At 47.9% G+C, this 23,989-nt stretch overlaps 1 protein-coding gene across 11 annotated transcripts in view; it reads left to right on the plus strand.

The window, feature by feature from the left end:
- DAB2IP (DAB2 interacting protein) overlaps positions 1-23,989 on the plus strand; it is a 232,553-nt gene that overhangs the window by 118,321 nt on the left and 90,243 nt on the right. For all 11 annotated transcript variants that reach the window (XM_007539933.3, XM_060200088.1, XM_060200089.1 and 8 more), the window contains one exon: positions 6,160-6,263. In XM_007539933.3, coding sequence (XP_007539995.1) covers positions 6,160-6,263 — 104 coding nt within the window. Of the gene's footprint in view, positions 1-6,159; positions 6,264-23,989 lie in introns of those variants that run through there.

The following is a 23,989-nucleotide window of genomic DNA, read 5'->3' on the forward strand; positions in this document are numbered from 1 at the left end:
GAGAGACTGAAAATATCTTCTGGGAGTTGGGTAGTAGTGCAGCAGGTTAAGCGCACGTGGCACGAAGTGCAAGGACCGGCGCAAGGATCCAGGTTTGAGCCCCCAGCTCCCCACCTGCAGGGGAGTCACTTCACAGGCGGTGAAGCAAGTCTGCAGGTCTCTATCTTTCTCTCCCCCTCTCTGTCTTCCCTTTCTCTCTCCATTTCTCTCTGTCCTATCTAACAACTATGACATCAGTAACAACAACAATAATAAATTACAACAACAATAAAAAACAAGGGCAACAAAAGGGAAAATAAATAAATATATATATAAAAAGAAAATATCTTCTTCTCCTGCTAAAGCTAACAATTACAGTGTGTAACAGATAGGTATATCCTGGGGGCTAAAAATGCATGGGGTTTCCTCAGGGGGAATGGTAATGAAATAAAAGGTAGAGAAATGGCAGGTCCAGAACCAAATAACATTGTTGTTGTTGCCACTAAGGTTATTTCTGGGGCTTGGTGTCTGCATGAAGAATATACCACTCCTGCTGGTCATTTTTTTTTCTTTTTGTTGATAGAAATTGAGAGGGGAAAGAGTGTCAGAGAAGGAGAGAGAAAGTGGGGCACACTGCTTCCCCACATATAAAGCTTCCCTCCTAAAGTTGGGGACCAAAAGCTTGAACCTGGATCTTCCCTTATGATAATATGTGAGCTCTACTGGGTTTGCCACTGCCTTGCCCGTTACTTTAATTTCTAAAGATTTATTTAGTGATCTGTGGTAGACGAGATTAAGAGGACCAGTGCACCACTACATGCAATGTTGGGGACTAAACTCAGGACCTCATACTTGTAACTCTAGCACTCTGTTTGTTTGCCACTTCACAGAACATGGCTATTATTATTTATAAAAGACTTGTTTTATGGTTTGATTATAAGAGAAAAGAGGAAAGAGACATAGAGCCAGAACACCACTCTGACAGAGACAGTGCCTGGGTTGAACTGTCATGCTTGAGAGTCCAGTGCTTTCTCCACTTCACTACCTCCCAGGTTGTTGTTATTACTAATTTTCAAGATTCATTTGTTTATTTTGTGAGATAGTGGGACCAGAACATTGCTTTGCTCTATGTTGAACCTGGGGCCTCACACATACAAGTCCTGTGCCCTACTCAAACCTCCCTAGCCACTGTGTGGCTGTTATTAATAACCCGTGTTTCTTTTTTCTTTTTTTTTATAAATACTTTTAAAAGACTATTTATTAGAAAGATAGGAGGGAGAGAGAGAGAGCAAGAACCAGACATCACTCTGGTACATGCGCTGCCGGGGATTGAACTCAGGACCTCATGCTTGAGAGTCTAGTGAATTAGCCACTGCGCCACCTCCCGGACCACAACCCTGTGTTTCTAGCATGTGGCAGCTTCTGGCTCCAGGTGGAGAGGGCAGTGTTTGGAGTGTCAGGCTGGAAGGGGACATAGCTGGGCTCCGACTCTCACTGATGTCCAGTGTGGCCATGGGGTAGCACAGTATCTCTCTGGTCTGGGTTTTCTATTCCATAGCTAGAGGAGGGTGGTACTAGCTCTCAGGCTGCTGAGATCCCACCTGGTGGAGCAGTTGGGGTGCAGCAGGAAGCAGATGGCACTTAGACTGGGATGATTGGTGGTGTGGGCAGGAGTGGGGAACGGTGAGGAGGAGTGCAGGACTCCAGAGCTAGTGACAGCCGGGCCATCCACCATGGCCTGAAGGAGGGGAAGGGATGAGAGCCCAGGAGGTGAGAGGCTGCTGGAGATTGAACTCAGGACCTCGTGTATGTGAAACATACACACTGCCCCTGAGCTACCTCCCTAGTGCAAGGGCCACCATGATTTTAGCTGAGGAGGTTCCTCATTGGTCAAACCCCCATGTCAGTAAGAGCGCTGAAGTTCCCTGAGTGTGGTCTGAGTAGGTCAGCTACTGACACAGAGGCATCATGGAGAAAGATGGAGGGTGGAACTGGCAGCCCAGAGTGAAAAAGCCCCTCTGGAGTATAGGGTGTGGTACTGGCTGGGAGCAGTCAGGAGGAAGAGCTCCCATTGGTGCAGGAAGGAGAGCATGGAAGGGAGTGGGCTTAAGGCTGTGGGGAGCTTTGCTGTGGACTCACTGGGCCAGGGGCTAATGGAGAGCTTCCTCTCCTGGTGTCAGTTTCCTGGGCTGTAAAGTCAGGGGTGGAGGTGGAGGTAGGGGGAGGGCAAGATATAGTTCCCTGGGCAAGCCATGGGGAATGTCAGTTTTAATTTCACAGGAAAGGAAGCTTCATGTCCAATCAGGTGTCTCTTGCTTATAGCTGTGAGGGCCTCCCTGTACAGGAAGACACAATGAAGGTGTGTGTGTGTGTGTGTGTGTGTGTGTGTGTGTGTGTGTGTGTGTGTGTGTGTGTGTGTGTGTGTTTTGCTTCCAGGGTTATTGCTGGGACTCAATGCCTGCACTACGATCCACTGCTCCTGGAAGCCATTTTTCCCATTTTGTTGCCCTTGTTGTTGCCCTTGTTGTTGTTGTTATTGTTGCCATTGCTGTTGTTTGATAGGACAGAGAGAAATAGAGAGAGGAGAGGAAGACAGGGATGGGGAGAGAAAGACAGACATCTGCAGACTTGCTTCACCACCTGTGAAGCAACCCCTCTGCAGGTGGGGAGCCGGGGGCTTGAACCGGGATCCTTGCACCAGTCCTTGCTCTTTACACCATGTGCACTTAACCCACTGAGCTACCTACCGCCCAGCCCCCTGTGTGTGTGTTTCTGTACACACATGCTTCTATATACATGTCTATATACAATTATATACACGTGTCTAAGTCTTTGTGTGTGAGGCTTCTGGAAGTTGAACTCAGTGTCTCACTCATGAGGAGACCATGGTCATGGTAGCCCTTCAGTGGAGGTGATGGGGTAGGGAATGTGTGTGTGTGTTTGTGTGTGTGTGTGTGTGTGTATGTGTGTGTGTGGTCAGGAAGAAGTGAGGTGGTGAGGAGAGTGATACAGCCAGACTGGAGAATGTGAAATGTGGTTTCCTAGAGGAACCACCAAAATGAGTGGGTGCTCCTTAGAGTGTGTTGCATGGAAGAGTGAAGAAGTCTCCTGTGTAGCAGCAGCGAGGCCCTGGGAATGGCGTCAGGGGCTGAGGAGGAACCGTGGACAGGGAGCACACCCAGAGCAGGTGACTCAGGGCTGATTACCCATCTACAACCCTTCTCCCAAGCCTGCCTGGTGATCCCGTGGGCCTGGACCCTGCTTTGAAGTCAGCTCACTTCCCCCCAGCCCCAGGATGGTTTGCCTGCTTGGACACTGATCAGAGCTTAGCACTTGGAACTTAGCCTGGGGCTGGGGGTGTGAGGGGGTTTAGGGCTATCTGTCCACACTTCTGTGGACCCCTGTCTAATCAGCTGCATGGAGTGTAGATACTGCCTCCTATAGCCAGTGCAGCCTTCTGTGTGGGCTGAGAACCTGAAGGTGTATCTGAGTAGGTGCATGTTGAGGTGCTTGTGTGCATGTGAATGTGTGTTGTCCTGCTCTTTTTACTTTGAGTCATCAGGTCTATCCCAGACACCTGAAGTCCCCTAGCACCAAGCTGCATGCAGGTTGCTGGAGACATGGAGCTGCAGTTGGCTTAGGTGTGAGCATTAGGGGTTCTGCAGGCAGGCAGGCAGGGGCTGCCTCCCCCCACCCCTACTCTGACCCCTCTGTAGAGTGAGAGCATTGATAGGAGAGACTCAGGTCCAGCACTGCTATAGAAGCCTGAAGGGGCCCAAAAGCTGGGAGCAGGAGCTCACTGGGGGCCGGGAGAGACTGGAAGAAGCAGGTGCAGAAAGCTTTCCCCTTAAGGTGACACATACAGAGCAAGGGACACCAGGCGGCCATTGTTGAGCATGGTGTCAAGGACCTCAAAAGAAACCTGGCCAATTTGAGCTGACTCAAGAAAGTTTAAACAGGTGTTTTCAAGACCTGGCTAAAAGTTTTGAGTGAACTGTTACCATTATAATTTTGCAGGGTTGGGAGTGGGTGGTGGTTCACTGGGTTGAGTTACTATGTGCAAGGACCCAGGTTTGAGCTCCTGCTTCTCCACCCTTTCTCATGGAATCTCTAGATCTGCCCTTGTATTCCTCTCAAATTTATTTTTAAAGATTTAATTTATTTATTAATGGAAAGATAGGAGGAGAGAGAGAGAACCAGATGTCACTCTGGCACATGTGCTGCCAGGGATCGAACTCAAGACCTCACCTCCTGCTTGAGAGTCCAAAGCTTTATCACTACGCCACCTCCTGGACCAGTCACATTTATTTTTATTAGTTATTTATTTCTAAATGGATCACTGCTCAGCTCTGGCTTATAGTGGTGCTGGGGATTGGACCTGGGACCTCAGAGTTCCATGCACAAAGATTTTTTTGCATAACCATTAAGCGCTATCTCCCCTGCCCAGTATTTATTTATGTATTTATTTATTTTAACCAGGACACTGCTCAGCTCTGGCTTAATGGTGGTGCTGGGGATTGGACCTGGAAAGTTAGAGCCTCAAGCATGAAAGTCATCTGCATGGCTATTATACTGTCTCCTCTAGTCTTTTTTTTTTAAGGATCCATTTATTTATTTTTTATTTTATTTTCTATTTTCCTTTTTGTTGCCCTTGTTTTTTATTGTTGTTGTAGTTATTATTGTAGTTATTGATGTCATCATTGTTAGATAGCACACAGAGAAATGGAGAGAGATGGGGAAGACAGAGGGGGAGAGAAAGACACCTGCAGACATGCTTGACCACCTGTGAAGCGATTCCCGTGCAGGTGGGGAGCCAGGGGCTCGAACTGGGATCCTTCTGCCAGTCTTTGCACTTTGTGCCACATGTGCTTAACTCGCTGCACTACCACCTGACTTCCCATTTATTTATTTTTATGAGAGACCAGATCACTGCTCAGCTCTGGAATATTGATCCCTAGGATTGAACTTGGACCTTTAGGCATGTAAGGCCTGTGTTCTAATGTACTGTGATATTTCTACTTCCCTCACATTTAAAGCCTCTAGAAAAGAAGATCTTAAGTGGAGGCGAAAGATTCCAGATTCTCACATCCAAAGGGAACTGCTTGTTTGCTTCTAGTAACAGGGAGCTCATTTCCTCATGAGAAGCGTGGTTTGAAATGAGGAATTTTGACACTTTTGTTTCCCAATTGCAGCAAACTATATATAATGTAACATTTGCCATTTTAATATTTTTGAGTGTACAAACTCATCAATATTAAGTACATTTATAATATTGTGCTGCCACCACCACTATCCATTTCTAAATCTTTTCCATCACTCCAGAGAGAAGCTCTGTACCCACCAAATAGTAATTCCCCTGATCCTTGGCTCCTGGGATCTAGGACCTGCTTTCTGTCCTTGTGTGCTTGTCTAGTCTAGGTATTTCATGGAAGTGGAGTCATAATACTTGTCCTTTAGTGCTTGGCATATACCGCTTTATGCTACATGTACATATTTTCTAGGTTCATGTACATGGCTGCATTTATCAGAACTCTTATCCTTTTAAAAAATAATTTTGTTTATTTATTTATTTTAATGAGAGTGATACACGTAGAAAGACACACACACACACACACACACACACACACACACACACACGGGTGCGCGCACAGGGAGAGCGAGCAAGTGCACACGCAAGCCCAGAGCACTGCTTAGCTCTGGCTTATGGTGGTTCTGGAGATTGAACCTGGGACCTTGGAGCTTCAGACATGAAAGTCTTTTGCATAACCATTATACTGTCTCCCCAGCCCAGAACTCATTCCTTTTCATGGTGGAGTAACATTGCATGGTGTGCACATAGCACACTATATCCCTTTGTCTGGGGTTGGCCCTACCTTTTGGATCTCATGAATAATGTAGCCATAATTATTTACATGCCTGTACTTGTTTGTGTCCTGTTTTCAATTCTTTGGGGGGTACACTTTACACTAAGAGTGGAACTGTACTGTTAGGCTTTTGACTATTTGTTGATGTGTGTGTGTGTGGGGGGGAACTAACCAAACTTTCCGTCTGGAACTGCAGTTTAAAAAGCACCCAGTGCATTTTATAGAGGCCAGCTTACTGCTGTGGCCAGCACAGGAAGGGCAGAGGGGCTGACTGGGTGGCATTGATTAACTGTGTGACTTCTCTTTCTCTTGACAGAGTCGCCCCAAGAAAGGCCGGGCTCCCGGCGCAGCCTGCCTGGCAGCCTCTCAGAGAAGAGCCCCAGCATGGAGCCCTCAGCTGCTACGCCCTTCCGGGTCACGGTAACTATCTCTGCGTCATGGCCCTTCCTGGAACCTCCTGGAGTAGGCATGCTCGCAGTCTTCCCTGTGCTCTGCTGCTCCCCTCTGCAGACTCAGCCTCATCCTGGGGTACATAGCTGTCTTGACCCTGAGGGAGGAGGCAGCCAGAGGACCCTGGGACTAAGCTGGCTGTGGACAGAAGGGGCTGAAGTGAGGGAGCCAGGCTGTGGTAGAGTGCCTAGTAGAGTGCATATGTTATAGTGAACAAGGACTCATGTGTCTACACAACCTATTTTCTGGACTCTTAAAGAGACATGGTTTTGGGGTTCTGGGGGTGGTGATTCAGTGTTAGGGTGCCTGAGGCTTTGGGGTTGATGCCCAGCACCACACAGGGCAGCAACAAGAACTTCGTGGAGGTTGGAGTGTTGCTGTAAGTTCCCTCCCCAACTCTCTCTTTCTCCCTAGCCACCTCCCTAGCTTGGGGAACAGCAATTTGAAGTTCCTTTCATTAAACGTTTGGCAGCAGTTGGCAGGACTGGGGGAGGGGAGAGGAGTTCCAGGCCAGGAAACAGCAGCTGCAAAGGCATGGAGACCTGCAAAGAGCTGACCTGTTGGAGTGATGGGGGATTGCCAGCGGGGTTGGAGTGGAAGCATCTGGCAGGCAGGACATGAGGGCCCCAGAAATTGGACATGTACTACCTGCGTCTGTGAGGAGAAGCTGGTACCCCACACCCTCCTAGAACCTTACCAGCATCAACTTCTACCTGTCTCCCTGCTCTAATAGATATATCATGACACCTTGGAGTTGCTATAATTTGCAACTCTTTAATTGCCAGCAAGACTTGGCATTTTTCCTGTAGTGGTGCCTTCTCTGTTTCCTGGTGTGAAGCCACCTGTGGATCAGAGGCAAAACCAGCTTTCCCAGACAGCCAGCCCACCAAGACTCAGGGTCCAGCTCCAAAGGTGCTCAGCTTGGAGAGTGTGTCCATTGTCACTGCAGCCCTGAGGGCAGGGCCCCTTAGCACTTATATTTCACAGAGCACTGAAGCTCAGAGAAGTGAAGTTATATGCCCAGGGTCACATAGCTCCCGACTGAGAGTCAGGCACAGGCACGGCTGCTGTCCGCGCCTTTGTGCCTTATCTCCTTCCTTTGGTCCTTTTCCGTGTACAGCAGTGCAAGGAAAGAGTATGAGGCTCTCTCCTGCTTTGGTGCTTGGAGCTGGGATGAGGTGGGAGAGGTTGGAACAGTCAGAATTGGGGATCTGGACTCAAATCCTGCTCTGTTGTGACCTGAGTGGTCCCATCAATGACATAGCCTCTCTGAACCTGTGTTCTCATCCAGTGGTGAATGATGGCCCTTCTTGTAGAGGACCTTCAGTGTGTACATGCCAACCCATGGTTGATGAACTCCTAGTCCTGGGCAGTGGTGCAGTGGTAGGACCTTGGACTTAGAAGCATGAGGTCCTGAGTTCAGTCCCAGGCTCCTAATATTCCAGGGTATTGCTCTGGCCTGTTTCTTCTCCCTGCTTGCCCACCTCTCTGTAGGATGTGAAATAAATAAATAATACACCTTTGAAAAAATGAAATCCATCACTATCATCTGAATGGTGTTCCCCCCCCTTTTTTTTTTTACTCTAGAGGCTGGGTGGTGGCTTACCCATTAGAGACCACATGCTATATGTTTGAGGATCCAAGTTCAAGCCCCCTGACTCTCACCTACAGGGGATAGTGGAGCAGTGCTGCAAGTGTCTGTCCTTTTTTCTGACATTCTCTCAAGTTCTCTTTGTCTCTTACCTGCTATCAACATCAAGAAGAAGAAGAAGAAGAAAAAAAAAAAAGGAAGGAAGGAAGGAATAAATGATTGCCTGAAACAATGGAGTCATATAGTCACTGAGCCTCAGTGATAACTTGTCACAAAATATAAAGTAAATAAATAAGTGAATAAATAAATACTCTGCATGTAAGTAAATCTGCTTAGCTTGAACCCTTGTTGGAGAACAACCGTACTTGCTAGCCTGTATAGGACTGGAAGCATCTCCCTATCCAGCTCCCACTTGCTCCCATGCACTCCCTCCTGGCTGCTCTTAGTCACCCCCAGGGGATGCAGGGAACATAGCTTAGCCTGGGGGAGGGAGGGGAGACACCACAGAAGCTACTTGCAAAACTGCCTCCTTCACTGATAATTTCAATTCCTGATGACAAGATGTCTCTACCCCTCATGGAGAAACCCCTCTGTGACAGTGTGGCTTAATGGAGAACTGTGTCAGGACTTATGGATTTCTTTCTGGGGAGGGGAGATAGCCCATCTGGTAGAGCACAGGACTTGGTGGTACAGGAGGCTCTGGGTTTAATCAATGGCACTGCACATGCCAAAGCTAAGCTGAATGGTGCACTAGTCTCTGTTTTACAAAATAGATGAATGAATCTCTCACATAATATGATTTATTTTACATGAGACAGAGGAGAGAGAGAGAGAGAGAGAGCAGAACACCTTTCTGGTTCATGTGGTTCTGTACTCTGCCAACTGAGCTATTTCCCCAGTGCCAATAAGGCAGATCTTTGGAGAAAAAAAAATGCTCAACATTATTTTAAATCTCTACTACAGACTTGCATGCCTGAGTGTCAGGTTTGGTTCCTGGTACTGTATATATGTGAGCAATAGTGCTCTGGCCTCTCTCACTTAAACAAATGGGTAAATAAATGCTTACAGGATTCACTCTGTCCCTCTGCTCCCTGGAAGCTGAGGCCACCACCCAGTGGAAGTTCTTTCTAAGTGTGGATTCCACGTGCTTTGCATGCCTACATGCAGCCTTGGCCCCTTTGCCGAGTCAGTCTAGGACCACAGCTCACTCCTTAAGGCATCAGGGCTTGGTGCTGGTCTCACCTCTCAGAGGCCCTGTGACCCTAGGAGAGCCTCAGTTTAGCCTTTTGTAGAATAGGGAGGTGGGTTTCTAAGGCTGGAATGTGGTTGTGGCAGAGAGAGGGTGTCTCAGTGCTCTGATTCAGTAGCAAAGAAAAATGAGCTGCAAGGTCTGCAAGACAGAAATTGGACCCCCTTGCTGCCAGCTTTGTGATGTAGGTAAGACACAGGACCTCTTTACTCACCTGACATGACCACCATTTACCTCCCAGCAGGTGAAGCTGGGGATGGGTGGACACCTCCTTGGGGCCTCAGTGTGCAGGTCTGAGAGTAGTGTCCTGAGAGTAGGTGTGTGTGGGATGTCCCTGGGGTGACAGTCAGATGGGAGGAGGGGAACTGGGTGCAGGTGGACCTAAAGGACCCCAGTCATCAGCTTTAAGGCTGCATAGAGATGGTAAAGCTGAGGGGCCAGGTGGTGGCATGCCTGGTTAAGCACTCACATTACAGTGCACAAGGACCTGGGTTCAAGACCCTGGTCCCCATCTGCAGGGGGAAAACTTCACGAGTGATGTAGCACGGCTACAGGTATCTATCTCTCTCTTTCCCTTTCTATCTCCCTCTCCCCTCTCAATTTCTCTCTATCTCTATCCAATAATCAATAAATAAAAGATAGATAGATAGATAGATAGATAGATAGATAGATAGATAGATAGATTATGGCTGAGATTCAAACCCAGAGCCAGTGTCCACACCACTATGGGGTCCTGAAAGGACAGAGGGACAGGGAGTGAAGACAAGCAGGCGGGAAATCAACAACCTTGATTCTGCAGACTGAATCTGGGTGTTCAGCGTGTCTCTCCCTTCCTGAGGCCTGGGGACACTCAGCAGTAGCACCGTGCTGCCTGTTTTACCTGAGGTCTCCGTCACCCACTGCCCTGTGACAGAGGAATTGACATTTTGCTGTGGGGAGTAAGGACATGACGACTGACCAGTGGCTCTCCAAGCCCTCCCAGCCTGTCACCTTCCCCAGACCCAGCCTTCCTCCTTCCCTCCCTCCTGGGTCTCCTGGACCCCTCCCATCGACCTTGAGATGCTGGCAGGGCCTGGGTGTGGGAGGTGGCAGAGAGAGGCTCAGGGAAACTTGACAGCCAATTGATTCTTCCTCAGGAAGTTGAAAGTGGAGAGTCGTGTTTGAAGGTTTAGCTGAAATTAGGTCTCAGGGCTATTTTTTACAAGATGGAGAAGGAGAAGTGTCAGTGAGGGGAAGACCCAAGGGGTTGGTGGAAGCTGCAGATAAACTCAGCAGCGGGTGAATTGCAACTGCTTCTTGAAGAGGATCTTGTTTCCTTTCAGCTATCCCTATTCAGTGGGTGTTCAGCCGTGTGCAGCCTGGGTGGTTCTGCTATTATGATGAGCCATTCCTAGGACCCTTCAAGAACCCTGCACTCTACAGAATGAAGGGAAGATAGTTACCTCTGGCTGGTCAGGCTAGGCAAGAATTCCTAGAGGAGGAGTCTTTGGAGCTGGACTTTGAGGGATGTGTAAGAGTTTATCAGAAACCAAGGGGAGAGGTGTGTTCCAGGTAAAGAAGGATCTCACATAGCAGCAACAATCCAGTGTCTATGTGATTAGAGAGCTGAATGAGTTTGGAGGCATGAAGGGGAGTGGAAGCTGAAGGAAGAGTAGATGGAGAAGAGTCTTAGGACCAAAGTCTTTGAACATTTCCCTGTGGGTCACAGGAGCCACAGGGGGTGATGGGTAAAAGCAGAGTCAGGACAAAAGTGAGGGAGGGGGATGGGGAATGGGGGGGTGGGGATAGGCAAGGATAAGTTCTGTGGTTCTTACTGCCCCCCCCCGTTCCTCTCTCTGCCTTGGGGGTACCTCAGAGGCCAGCCCCTTTTGGCCATTTTGTATTTCTAGGACCCTGCACTTAGTCTGCTGGGCACCTAGGAATCAGATAAGCAGGCCCCGTGACTCTGCTGTGAGGAGAGAGGCTCGGCATGCTGTCCAGCCCTTATCTCCTCTTTCTGTGCATGGACATAGTCCCCCTTTCTCCAGGGTGGCTGTGAGGCTCTGTCCCTGGCAAAGGACCATGTTCAACCAGCACTCATGCCCTGTTCCCACATAATCTCCCCCACATACAGCCTCGAGTAACTGGGAAGACCCCTCCATTTTGAATCCCTCACCTGTTACCCCATAGTGATATCTGATAGAGCTAGTGGGGAGGTGGTGAAGGGTGCCCTAGGTATCTGGCAGACTATTATGCTTAAGAGGGACATGGAGGTGTCCATGCAGGGCTGTTTCCTGCCAGTGGGGGGCAGCAGAGGGCTGAGAGTGGACACCTGGGTGGCTACTCCCAGAGGAGAGATGAAGTCCCAGATCTTGTGTGTACCTGTGTGCGTGAGGAGACTGGGCACAAGCCACAGAGACCTCTATGGGGTGGAGGGACAGCTGGGATTGGGGAGTGCCAACAGGCAGCTGGATATGGGGGATGGTACCCCTGATTTGCTCAGAGATGGGTGATTTCTGCAAGGGCATTCTGGAAGGGAGGGGGGGACAAGTAAGTCTGGAAACTTCCAACAGGGAGAGGCACAGGCTGAGGCCAGATGCTCTGTGGTCACCAGTATGAGCCAAAAGACACTACACCCTGTTTATACACCAGTTTATAGGCATCTGGTCCCATCGGTACCACTGTTTTGATGGGAGCACAGCAGGTATTCTGAGAGGAGGTCCATAAGGGTTAGAGCTTGGATTCACGGTCCCACTGACCTGGGCTTAGATTCCAGCTCAACTGGTTCATTGCTGTTTGGATGTGGCCTGTTTGGCACTGTTGCCTGGGTCAGGCCCTGTGCTGAACTCCTTCCAGATAGCGTCTTATATAGTAATCCACACAATGCAAGATGTGGATCACACAAATTTCACTGAACTTATTCTTATTTTGCTACTAGGGTTAATTGATGGAGCTCAGTACTTGCACAACCCCATCATTTCTGGCAGCCTGTTTGTTTTCCTTTTTTTTTTTAACAATATTTTATTTATTTATTTATCTCCTTTTATTGCCCTTGTTGCTTTATTGTAGTTATTATTGTTGTTGTCATTGTTGGATAGGACAGAGAAAAATGGAGAGAGGAGGGGAAGGCAGAGAGGGGGAGAGAAAGATAGACACCTGCAGACCTGCTTGACTGCCTGTGAAGTGAGCCGGGGGCTTGAACCAAGATCCTTACTCTGGTCCTTGTGCTTTACGCCATGTGCGCTTAACCCGATGAGCTACTGCCCGACTCCCCTGTTTGTTTTCTTTCTTTTTGACAGAAGGTGAACGACAGAGAGAGATGTCGGGGAGGGGGAGAAGAGACATCTGCAGCACTGCTCCTCTATTCATGAAGCCCCCCCCCCCCATGCAGGTGGTGACTAGAATGTCGAACCACCGGTCCTTGTGTACGGTGATGTGTGCACTCACACAAATTCTCCTTTAAAGGTGGGGAGTCCAAGTTTATGGAGTGTGAAATGGGAATTGTCATAAAGGCTAACCCTCAACACGCAGCTCAGTCTCTGCCAGCTTTTCTAGGGCTGAGAATGCTGAGACCCAGAGAGGGGAGGTGCATTGTTCTTGGTCACACAGCCAGTCGGTGATATAGCTGGCATTTGAACTTGGGCCCCTATATCTTCCTGCTTCATCTTACTCTGCTCCTATTTACAGTTGACTTGACCCCCAGGGGTCTGTGCAGGGCGCATGGCTCTGGAGAAGAAGGGAACTGAACTAATACCTTCTTCTCAAGCTGCCATGTGGTCCTCATAGACTCTCTTGTTTCCCCAAGGAGTCCAGGAGACTAGATATGAGGACAAGGCTCCAAGACCTTATCTTCCTTATTTCCCTCTTGGTTTCAAAATGAAGCAACCATCTCTGTCACACTGGGTTGAGTTTTGGACTTAATCTTCCTCTTTCTGCTCCTCTTCCTCCTCTTCTTTCTTCTACGGAGCTGGGGCCTCATGTACACATGATTACATGATTTCATTGCTCCTGAACCAATATTTTCTTTCCTATTCTTTGAGAGAAAGGGAGAGGGAGAGGGAGAGAGAGTCCAGTGCCATTCTGGCACTCCTATGAGGTGTCAGGGCTCATACCTAGGCCATTTACCTGTCAAGACAGGCGTGCTGCCCAATGAATTCTCTCTCCAGATTTCATACTATCTGTATGTATCTATAATTAATATATTAATTTTATTTATTTATTTATTTATTGGATAGAGACAGCCAGACATCAAGAGAGAAAGGGGTGATAGAGAGGAAGAAAGACAGAGAGATACTTACAGCAGTGCTTCACCACTCGCAAAGCTTTCCCCCTGAAGGACTCAAACCTGGGACCTTGCGCATTGTAATATGTGCTGTCAACCAGATGTGCCAGAACCCAACCCCAACTTCATACTATCTGAATCTTCAGGTGGGAATTGTTTCCCATGCCAGGAGGCCCTTTGGGGAGGTGGCAGCAATATCTATTTTTGAAGCAAAGCTTTTCATTGAAACAAGAACCTTCGCCTGTGGAATTGCTTAAGAAACTTTTTTTTTTGTAAGATACAGAGAGATAGAAAAAGATAGACCCCATAGCATCAAAACTTCTCTCACTGTGGTGGGGAGCAGGCTTGAGGCTGGGTCATCCACATGGCAAAGCAGCACACTAGCCAAGTAAACTGTTTTGCTGACTCAAGGCCCAAGTCTCTCACCAGTGAAGGGAAAGGTTTACAGGTGTGAAACAGTGCAGCAGGCATCGTCTCTCTCTCTCTCTCTCTCTCTCTCTCCTTCTCCCTCTCTAGCTCCCTTTTCAATTTCTCAGTGTCCTAGCAATAGAGAGAGAGAAAGAAAAAAAAAAAAAGAAAAAGGGGAAGGGGAAATGATCCTAGCTGCTGGGAGTAGTAGATTTGTCTTGCAGGCACCAAGCCCCAGTGATAACTCTGGTGGTAAACAACCCACCTAAAAGCCCTGATTGTTACTGCCTTGCTCTAGCATCAAAGGCCCCAGGTCTTTCCTAGTCCCCCCCCCCAAAGCTTTCTTGCCAGCCCAGCTTCTGTCTACAGCCCTCCTGACCCAGAGTGCCTTCCCTCCTCATTGATCCCCTCGGCTTCAGAGCACTCAGGCTCTGCCATTCACCAGATGGTGTGGACTTTTCTCAAGAGAGCAATGGACTCTTGATTTACCTGAACTCCCCCCCCCTCCCCGGTTTCATGGGGCACTTCTGTCTGCAGAATGAAAGCAAGAGAGGCAGAAGGCAGTGGGTTCATGAAATGAGTGGGAGCACTGTGAGAAGAGGCAAGGGCAGCCCTAGATTTCTTCTCTCCTGTGAACCCCATTCTGCCTGAAGTTGCCTGGGGAGGAGAAGTCTGGCCTACCAGCACCCAAGCCAGGGAGGAGGCAAGTCCTTGCCTTGAACTTGACCTTGACACTATCCCTTGAATTCCCATGATCTCTTGGGGGCAGGACTCCCAGATGTGCCTGGCTTGCAGATGGTAAAGCAGCAGGAGGTGACAGAGCATATAAAATCGTCGTCTCCCAAAATGGTGCGTTTTGTGTCCTGTAGTGAAAAGGGCTTTTAAAAGTATCACTCCCTCAGGCGGATTTATGGCCTGGCCATCTACTTCTCATCTTCCTCTAGCTAGTGTTCTCTATTCCTTGCAGCTTTTGGTGTAGAAAAAGAAGAGAGGGGCAGGGGTAGATAGCATAATGGTTATGCAAAGAGACTCTCATGACTGAGGCTGCGAAGCCCCAGGATCAATCCCCCCGCACCACCATGAGCCAGAGCTGAACAATGCTCTGGTAAAATAAATAAATAAAGGAAGTAGCACAGCAGGCTAAGTGCAAGTGGTGTGAAGCATAAGGATCCCGGTTCAAGCCCCCAGCTCCCCACCTGCAAGGGAGTCACTTTACAGGTGGTGAAGCAGGTCTGCAGGTGCCTGTCTTTCTCTCCCACTCTCTGTCTTCCCCTCCTCTCTCCATTTCTCTCTGTCCTATCCAACAACGATGACATCAATAACAACAATAATAACTACAACAAGAAAACAAGAGCAACAAAAGGAAATAAATATTTTTTAAAACTTTAAAAATATAAAAAATAAATAAATAGTAAAATAAAATGAAATAAAATTTCTAAAAAAAAAGAAAGAAAAAGAAGAGAGTACTTGCCTTATTGCTCTGGGGCTGCCCAGGGCCAGCTGGGTTCCTGAAAAGACCCAAGTGAAACTCCCATGACCGAGCTCAGAGCCTGAGTTCCCACCACCACAGCCTTTTCTGTGAACAAACTGTTGTCTCTCCAAAAGGTCACTCCTATTGTTGGCACCTGCAGATGAGTTGCCAGGGAGGGGAAAGATGGTGCACTCAAGCCAGAAAGAATTTAGAGATGGTGACCCACGAGGTGGCAGAGTGGGGAAGCATTGCACCTTCAAGCATGAGGTCGTGAGCGTGATCCCTGGAACTGCAAGTGGTGTCTCTCTGTGTGTGTCTCTCTTTCTCAATAATAAATAAGTGAATAAAAAAAATAGGAGGAGGCTGAATGGTGACATACCCGGTAGAGTGCTCACATTGCCACTCACAAGGACCTGGGTTCAGGCCCTTGGTTTCCACCTATGGGTGAGGGCGGGGGGATCTTCACATTCAGTGGAGCCTTACTTCAGTTGTCTTTTCCTCTCACCCCCTCCTCCACCATCATCCATTTCTCTTTGTAATATCAAATAAAATACATTGAAAATAAAAAATATTAGAACCTAGACCAATCAGTCTTTTTAAATTTTTTTTATTATCTTTATATATTTGATAGAGACAGCCAGATATCAAGAGGGAAAGGGGAGATAGGAAGAGAGACAGAGAGACACCTACAGCCAGGCTTCACCACTCATGAAGCTTTTCCCTTGCAGGTGGGGACTGGGGACTTGAGCCCAGGTCCTTGTGCATTGTAACATGTTTGTTCAACCAGGTGCGCCACCACCCTGTCCCAACCAATCAATGTCTGCACTATCCAGATGTGGAAACTGAGTCACAGAGAAGCTAAAGTGCTTGCTTAGAGCTTCAGCATGCAATCCTGGAATTGAAAGAGTTTGGACTCTGGAGCAGGCTACCTGCTCTGCCACTTCCTGGCTGTGTGGCAGTATGCACGTTGCTTTACCTCTCTGATCTTTTGTTCCCTCACCTTCCCACTGGATTATGAGAGTGAAACAATTCTTTCTTTCTTTCTTTCTTTCTTTCTTTCTTTCTTTCTTTCTTTCTTTCTTTCTTTTTCTTCCTTCCTTTCTTTTTCTTCCTTTCTTTTTCTTCCTTCCTTTCTTTTTTTTTTTAAAGATTTTATTTATTTATTCATGAGAAAGATAGGAGGAGAGAGAGAGAAAGAACCAGGCATTACTTTGGTATATGTGCTGCCAGGGATTGCACTCAGGACCTCACACTTGAGAGTCCAATGCTTTATCCCTTTTGTCACCTCCCAGACCACAAGAATGAGACACTTCTCATAAAGTAACTGAAGCTGAAATGAAGTTGAATAAATACTTGTGGCCTATTCTTCTTTGTGTGTTGGAATAGTCTTTCTTCTCAGTAGCGGAGCTGGGTCATATCCCGTTATCTGGACTCTGAACACAGTCTTCTTGACGCTCTCCCAGGCAGCCTCTGCAGAGAGCATTCACTCCCACAGCAGGCACAGAACACTGCACAGGCACGTTTGGAAGTGTGGATGGGGAGTAAGCAAGTGAAGTCAGTGAGTCACCCTAGGAAGGATGGCCTGATGCCAAGGGCTCAGCAACAGGGCTTGGAGGGGGGGGAGGGGGGTAAGGGAGGGAGGGAGAGAGAGAGAGAGAGACCCATCCTACTGGAGGGGTGGTACTCCCCATGGAGTCAGCATTCCTGTAGCCTCATGGCCCCAGCACCTGGCTCCCCACCTGGCCAGGGCTGGTGAGGGAACTTCTAGAACTGATGAAGCCATTGTGACTATCCAGCTCTCTGCATGGGTTTATTCTGCCAAGACAAGAGTCCCCTGGTCAGAAGATTTATGGGGCCGTGAGTCATTCTCTGATGGCCCTGAGTTGTCATATCCCTGCCTGAGGCCTCACGAATGTGTATCTGATTTCTGTTTCTGGTGCCACTCAATCCTGCATACTGGCAGGTACCAGGAACATTCACTGCACCCTCCTACCCCTCACACTGCATCTTCTTCCCGACTGAGCACGCTCTTTCTCTCTTCTAAATTCTCTGGGTTCTTTAGGGGTCCCTGTGACCTGGGTGTCCTCTGAATGACTAAGAGGCTGGTCTGTCACTTGAAGTCAGAAGGATTTGTGATCAGCCAGACTTGCCACTGTCCTCTGCTGTGTGCACACACCTCTGCTGTGACTGTAGCATGGAATGCCTGTTTGTGACCACCCTGTCCCATAGTACTTTACAAACTCACCTGCTTAATATGCTCACTTTTAATGTTTCTCCTAAGTAATATTTGTTTATTTATTTTTAAATTGTATTATCTTTATTTTTATTGGGTAGAGACAGCCAGAAACTGAATAGGAAGGGGGTGATAGGGAGAGAGATACCCCACTTGTGAAGCTTTCCTCCCTGTAGGTAGGGACCAGGGGCTCGAACCAGGGTCCTTGTGCATGGTAACATGTGCATTCAACCAGGTGCACCACCACCACCCAGCCCCTTCTCCTAAGTTTTTACATGCTACTTCCCCCAGGAAGCCTCCAGACTGATCCCAAACAGATTGCCTTAAAAAAAACCTCACCCCACTGCCCTCATACTTTTTCTGCCTTGCTCCTTCTTTTGTATCATAGGTATGTGTTAATTAATCCAGGAAGTATTTGTGGAATCTGTTCTAGGTGTCAAAGACTGAGCAATAAAAAATGATGGTGGTGATGGTGATGATAGTAGCTGTTGTTTACTGTTTGCCAAAAGTGTGTTCTGTTCTTTCACGCATGACCTCGTGGACTCTCTATAACAACCTGCAAGGTGGCTTCTATAGTTTCTGTTTGGTTTTAGATGGTCAGTGGCCTAAGGTAGCATGTTCATTTTACTCCCGGTCTCCTATGTATGGAAACAGCCTTAGAGCCTAGAGAGGTGTGTTAAGTGGCAGACTTTCGGGTGTGATGATGGCAGAAAGTGGATGTATTCAGGGCTGAGGTCTCCAGCATGAGGATCTGGGTACACAGGTCTTTGAGGCCATCAAATCACTTTCCTTTCCCATGGTGGTTGTGAATGTGGGGGCAGTGTGTTCAGTTTGTGTATGATTCTGTGAGTATCTGACAACAGCTGACTGTGGTGTGTGTGTTTGTGAGCTTGTTTCTCTGTGTTGATGTGCTTATGTATGCACTTCACGATTGTGTATGCTACTCATTGTGCATTTCTGTTGTGTATGTGTGTGTGTGTGTGTGTGTGTGTGTGTGTGTGTGTGTGTGTGTGAGATGATGATGTGTATTTACACATGCATTTCTTTCTGGTAGGCCCCCTGCCCCATATACCTTTGTATGCATGAATGTCCTACAACTTGTTTTTTCTGATTCTGTATATTTCTCTCCATGAACAGATTTGGATGTGGTTTTCTGGGCAGTGCATATATATAGTGCTTCTGGAAGACACCTCTCTCTCTCTCTTTTTTTTTCAGGTTTAATTTTTAAAATTAATTTTTTATTTGGCTGAAGGGAAAGAAATTGAGAGGGTAGAGGGAGATAGATAGACAGAGAGAGAGAGAGAGAGATTTACAGTTGTGCTTCACCACATGTGAAGCTTTCCCCCTGCAAGTGGAGGGGGGGGGGCCTTGAGCTCAGATCTTTGTACTTGGTAATGTGTTTGCTCAACTGGGTGTTGCCACCACCCAGCCCACCTCTCTCTCTCTCTCTCTCTCTTCAACTGGGTGTGCCACCACCCAGCCCACCTCTCTCTCTCTCTTCAACTGGGTGTGCCACCACCCAGCTCACCTCTCTCTCCCCACCCCTTTAGTTTTTTTAAAAAAGATAAGGAGCCAGACAGTGCTGCAGATGTCTGTCTCTCTATATTCTCTCCTCAATTTCTCTCTGTCTCTATTTTAAAAAAGGAGTGGGGGAGAAGTAGTAAAAGAAAAAGAAACAAGGAAAGATAGAGTAGAAGAAAAAAAGGAAAAAGAAAATAGCCATCAGGAGTGTTGGATTTGTTGTATAGATACTGAGCCCCAGCAATAACCCTGGCTCAGAAAAGTGGGGGGACAGAGACAGACAAGAGAAAGGAAGGTAGCATAGCACCTGCTGTGTATGGTACTCCCATGTGGTGCAGTGGCTTGAATCTAGATCCTCACTCATAGGAAATGTGCCCTTACCAGGTGAGCTATCTCCCCAGCCCATCTGGATGATATTCTAATGCAAGAGTGAACCATTTTTGTGTCAGGGGCCAGTCCTTCCTGGCTCCTGTGACCCATGACTTTTTCTCTGAGTGAGCCAAGTAGTCTAGCTGCCTCCTCTGATGGGCTAGCTCCTGCTGGCGTTAAGTTCAAAGGAATCCTGGGAAGGGATCCAACTGGATTCTGTGGCACAGGGAGGATTGTGAGTGGGTGGCCACTGGGGAGATACGAACTTAATCCTGGCCTCAAAGGCCTCCTTCCCGCTGTCACCTGTCACAGCCTGACATTCCACACTTTCTGAGTCACTCACCAGTGGGGCTTCTCTGATGGCACTGGCCTCCAGAGGCAGGAGGCCAGGGAAACCTGGCAGCTTGCAGATCCGGGGGATCGGGTTGGAGGGCTGGGTGAAGAATGTGCCTGCTGGGCTCAGGCAGGGTGGAGAAGTGGCTGGAGTTTGGTGTGGGTGAGTCCAGCTGTGGGAAGCGACTGCTCTAACTTTACAGAATCATCTGCTGGGGGCCAGGCAAGCGGCACATGTGGTTACACACATTATCACGTGCAAGGATCTAGGTTCAAGCCCCCCTCCCCACCTGCAGGGGTGACATTTCACAAATAGTGAAGCCAGTCTGCAGTTGTCCATCTTTCTCTCTCCCCCATTCCCCTTCCCCTTTAATCCTATTCAATAAAATACAAAGAAAAAGAAAAAAATGGCCCCAGGAGCAGTGGATTTGTCGTGTAGGCAGTGAGCCCTACTGATAACCTGGGTGGCAATAAAATAAAAATAAAATATATCTACAAGAAAAAAAAAGACTCATCTGCTAGCAGCACTGAGGTGGTTATTGACCTTCCTGGCTCCCTGATACAGATGGGAAGATAGAGGCTTGGAAAGAGAAAATAAGGGTACCTCGGAGGATTCTGAAGTGTGGGAGGTGCAGGCACAGCAAGGACATTGGATGGAGACAGAAGATGAGGAGGCTGGCTTCTGCCACAGTTCTGTCACTGCCATGCTTGGTGAGTCTGGGCCCTCGATGCCACTTGGGTCCACCTGGCTCTCTCACTGTGACCCTAGGGCAGGACCCTTCCTGGAGGGTGGTGTGTGGCACCCCTTTTAGGTGGGTGAGGCCTCTTCTGTGACTGAGAGAGGTATCAATATCTGGTTGGGATCATCCCTTTCCTGTTTAAGTTTGCTTTTGGCATTTGCACAGAGCCTCAGAAAGATATGGCTGCTAAGACAGCCTCTTTTCTGGATGGATCTTTAAGCTCAAGCCTTTGACTCAATCACAGGAGGAGGATCTGGGTCTGGGTCTAGGGAGGACCCATGGGTTTCTGATTCCACATTGAGTATGATCAGGGGGTTAGAGTGAACAGCCAGGGACTAATGAAGGTAAGGTATATGTGTGTATGTGTATGTGGGCGGGGGGGAGGGCAGCAGCAGGAGGTGACTCAGTGATAGATCACATGCCTTTCGTGTAAGAGGTCTTGAGTTCAATCACCATCACTGCATTTGGCAGAATAGTGCTCTGGTCTCTTGATCTCTCAAGGCGGGGGGGGGGGGGTACATATAGGGGATAGGGGCCAGGTGGTAGGGCACTTGGTTGAGTGTTTACATTACCATTTTCAAGGGACCTGGTGGAAGGTTAATGAGTGGTGAAGTAGTGCTATTAAGTGTCTTTCTCTCTCTCTATCTCCCCTTTCCTCTCAATTTCTCTCTGTCTCTATCCAAAATAAATAAATTAAAATAATAATAATAAAAAAAAAGGAGTGGCAGGTCAGTCCCACCCACTGTCCATAGTGATCCAAGGTTGGTTTGCTAAAAGAGGAGCAGGAGGCTGGGGAAGCAGCATAAAAGTTATGCAAAAGATTTTCTTGCCTGAGGCTCCAAGGTCTTAGGTTCAGTCCCCAGCACCACCATAAATCAGAGCTGAGCAGTGCTGTAGTCTTTCTATATCACTCTCACTCATTAAAATAAAATAATAATAACAGGGAGCAGGTAAGGAAGACAGGCCTGGATCCTGGATGCAGGGTGATAGGAATAGTCAGGATATATAGAATAGTCAGGCCATTAATAAAGCACTTGCTGTGTGAGAATCCCAGTGCTCTAGCTAAGCAGGTAGCCAAGCAACTAGTGACATTTGGCTCTTAGGTACCAAGTAGTAGTGCTGTGGTGCAAAGCCAGGTCACCCTAGGTGCTGCCTCCTACATGCAATGAGGAACATGTGAGAACAGTGCTGGCAAGACTTCTCTCTCCCTAAGGAACAGATCTTCACTATGAGCCGTATGTGACAGCGCTGCATCTGGAGGGTGGGCGGTCACCTCACTGTCCCCTTTGTCCTCTGGCTTTTATTCCTGAGACTCAGTACACCACTGAGTGTGAGGAAAAGTGATGGAGCTGTCAATTCCTGGTGTGTGTGTGAGTGTGTGTTGTGTGTATTTACATGTGCAAGAGATTCCCATTGTAGACAAAGGAACCCTCCTGCACTGCTGTTGGGAATGTCAATTGGTCCAACCACTGTATAGAGCTCTCAGAAGAACTGAGAACTCTCAGAAGGTTAGAAATGGACCTACACTGTGACCCTGCAATTCCTCTCTTGGAGATATATCCTAAGGATCCAAACACACCCATCCAAAAATATTTATGTACACCTATGTTCATAGCAACACAATTTGTAATAGCCAAAACCTGGAAGCAGCCCAGGAGTTCAACAACAGATGAGTGGCTGAGCAAGTTGTGGTCTGTATACACAGTGGAATACTACTCAGGTATTAAAAACGGTGAATTCACCCTCTTCACCTCATCTTGGATGGAGCTTGAAGGAATCATGTTAAATGAGATAAGTCAGAAATAAAAGGATGAATATGGGATGATCTCACTCATAGACAAAAGTTGAAAAACAAGATCAGAAGGGAAAACACAAAGCAGAACTTGGACTGGAGTTGGTGTATTGCACCAAAGTAAAAGACTCTGGGGTGGGGGGCTGGGAGTTCAGGTCCTGGAACATGATGATAGAGAAGGACCTAGTGGAACTGTTATGTGGAAAACTGAGAAATGTTACATGTGTATAAACCACTTTATTTTACCATAGACTGTAAACCATTAACCCCCCAGTAAAAAAAAAAAGGTTCCCACTGTCCACCCCAGGGGTCAAGATTCTCCTGGTAACACTTCCAGCTCTACCACTGGATTGTTTTCAGTAAGTGACTTTACTTATAGGTGTCTCTGCTTAACTAAAACTCTTGGTTTCTGGGGAGTGGTACATTTAGTAGAGCATACTTGCTACCATGGAGTGAATCTGGGTTCAAACCCTCTTCTGTGGGTAAAGGAGAAACTTCACAAGTAGTGGGTTTCTCTCTCTCTCTCAACCAAGCGAAAAAGGGTGGGAAAAAAAGTCTGCCAGGAGCAGTGGAGTTGCCTTGTAGGCACCAAGCCCCAGCAATAACCTTGGTGGCTACATGTATGTCCTCAATTGTGTCCTCCCAAGTAGGCACTGTGCCATCCTAGGACTTGAGAGGTGTTTAGTGAGTGCCACAGGCAGAGTGACTTGGCAGAGCCGGTTATTCATCATCATCGTGACTTAGAATTGACTGAAATAGGTGATGAAGAAATCATGTGTCTGGAAGTCTGGACGGTCTTTGAGAAGGTTTCTTTAAACAGGAGAAGGAGCAGGGTTCTGGGCCATGTGTCAGGTTGGGGGTGCTGCTGAGAACTCAGGTATATGGTCAGGTTCCCCTAAGCCTCTGTCCTCACCTCAAGACTGCCACTCACTTTGATCAGTGACATGGGTGGAAGGAAGTTCAGGGGGACCTGCAGATCATCTGGGGTGAGGGGTATATCCAATTAGGCAGCAGCAATCACAGAGAAGGGTAGAGGCTGGTTAGATACATGACTATCCACACCCAACCATCCTGAAGTTGTTTCAGTCTCCTTGTGCAATAGCCTCTGGGGCTTTAGTTGACCTGGTGTAAGAGACTGAGGGTGTATTAGTAATAGGGGCAAAGCGCCCATCTGGAGAGGGCACAGACTTGGCTCCCACAGCCCACGCAGGCTGCTGGCTGAGCTGGCCCCTGTTCTAGTGAATGAAAGCAGAGCCCTCCCCCCTAGGCTGCCTGCCTGCCTTTTGCACTTTGCATATATCCGGAGCCTCTTTTAGCTGGCTTTGGGGGAAAAGTGCCTGGTCAAAAGGGTTCTCAACACAATGTGGTAACATTCTGTGGCTCTGGACTCCTTGTGTGAGCACTTTCTTTTAAAAAAATATTTAATTTATTTATTGGATTGAGACAGAGAAATCAAGAGGGATGGGGAGATAAAAAGGGAGAGTGAGAGAGACACTTGCAGCAGCACTGCTTCACAGCTCAAGAAGCCTTTCCTGCTGCAGGTGGGGACTGGGGGCTTGAAGCCTGGCTCTTGCACATTGTAACATGTGTTCTCAACCAAGTACACCGACCCCAGTGTGAGAGCACTTTGATTCATTCACTAGCTATGATAGGAGTCCTGTCCCTATACTGCCTCTCAGCCTCCCAGCTGTGGTGGTCATACCTTCTAGGGCAAAAGTGGTGGTTGTA

This window comes from Erinaceus europaeus, chromosome 10, assembly GCF_950295315.1.
Source record: "Erinaceus europaeus chromosome 10, mEriEur2.1, whole genome shotgun sequence".
NCBI classification, from domain to species: domain Eukaryota; kingdom Metazoa; phylum Chordata; class Mammalia; order Eulipotyphla; family Erinaceidae; genus Erinaceus; species Erinaceus europaeus.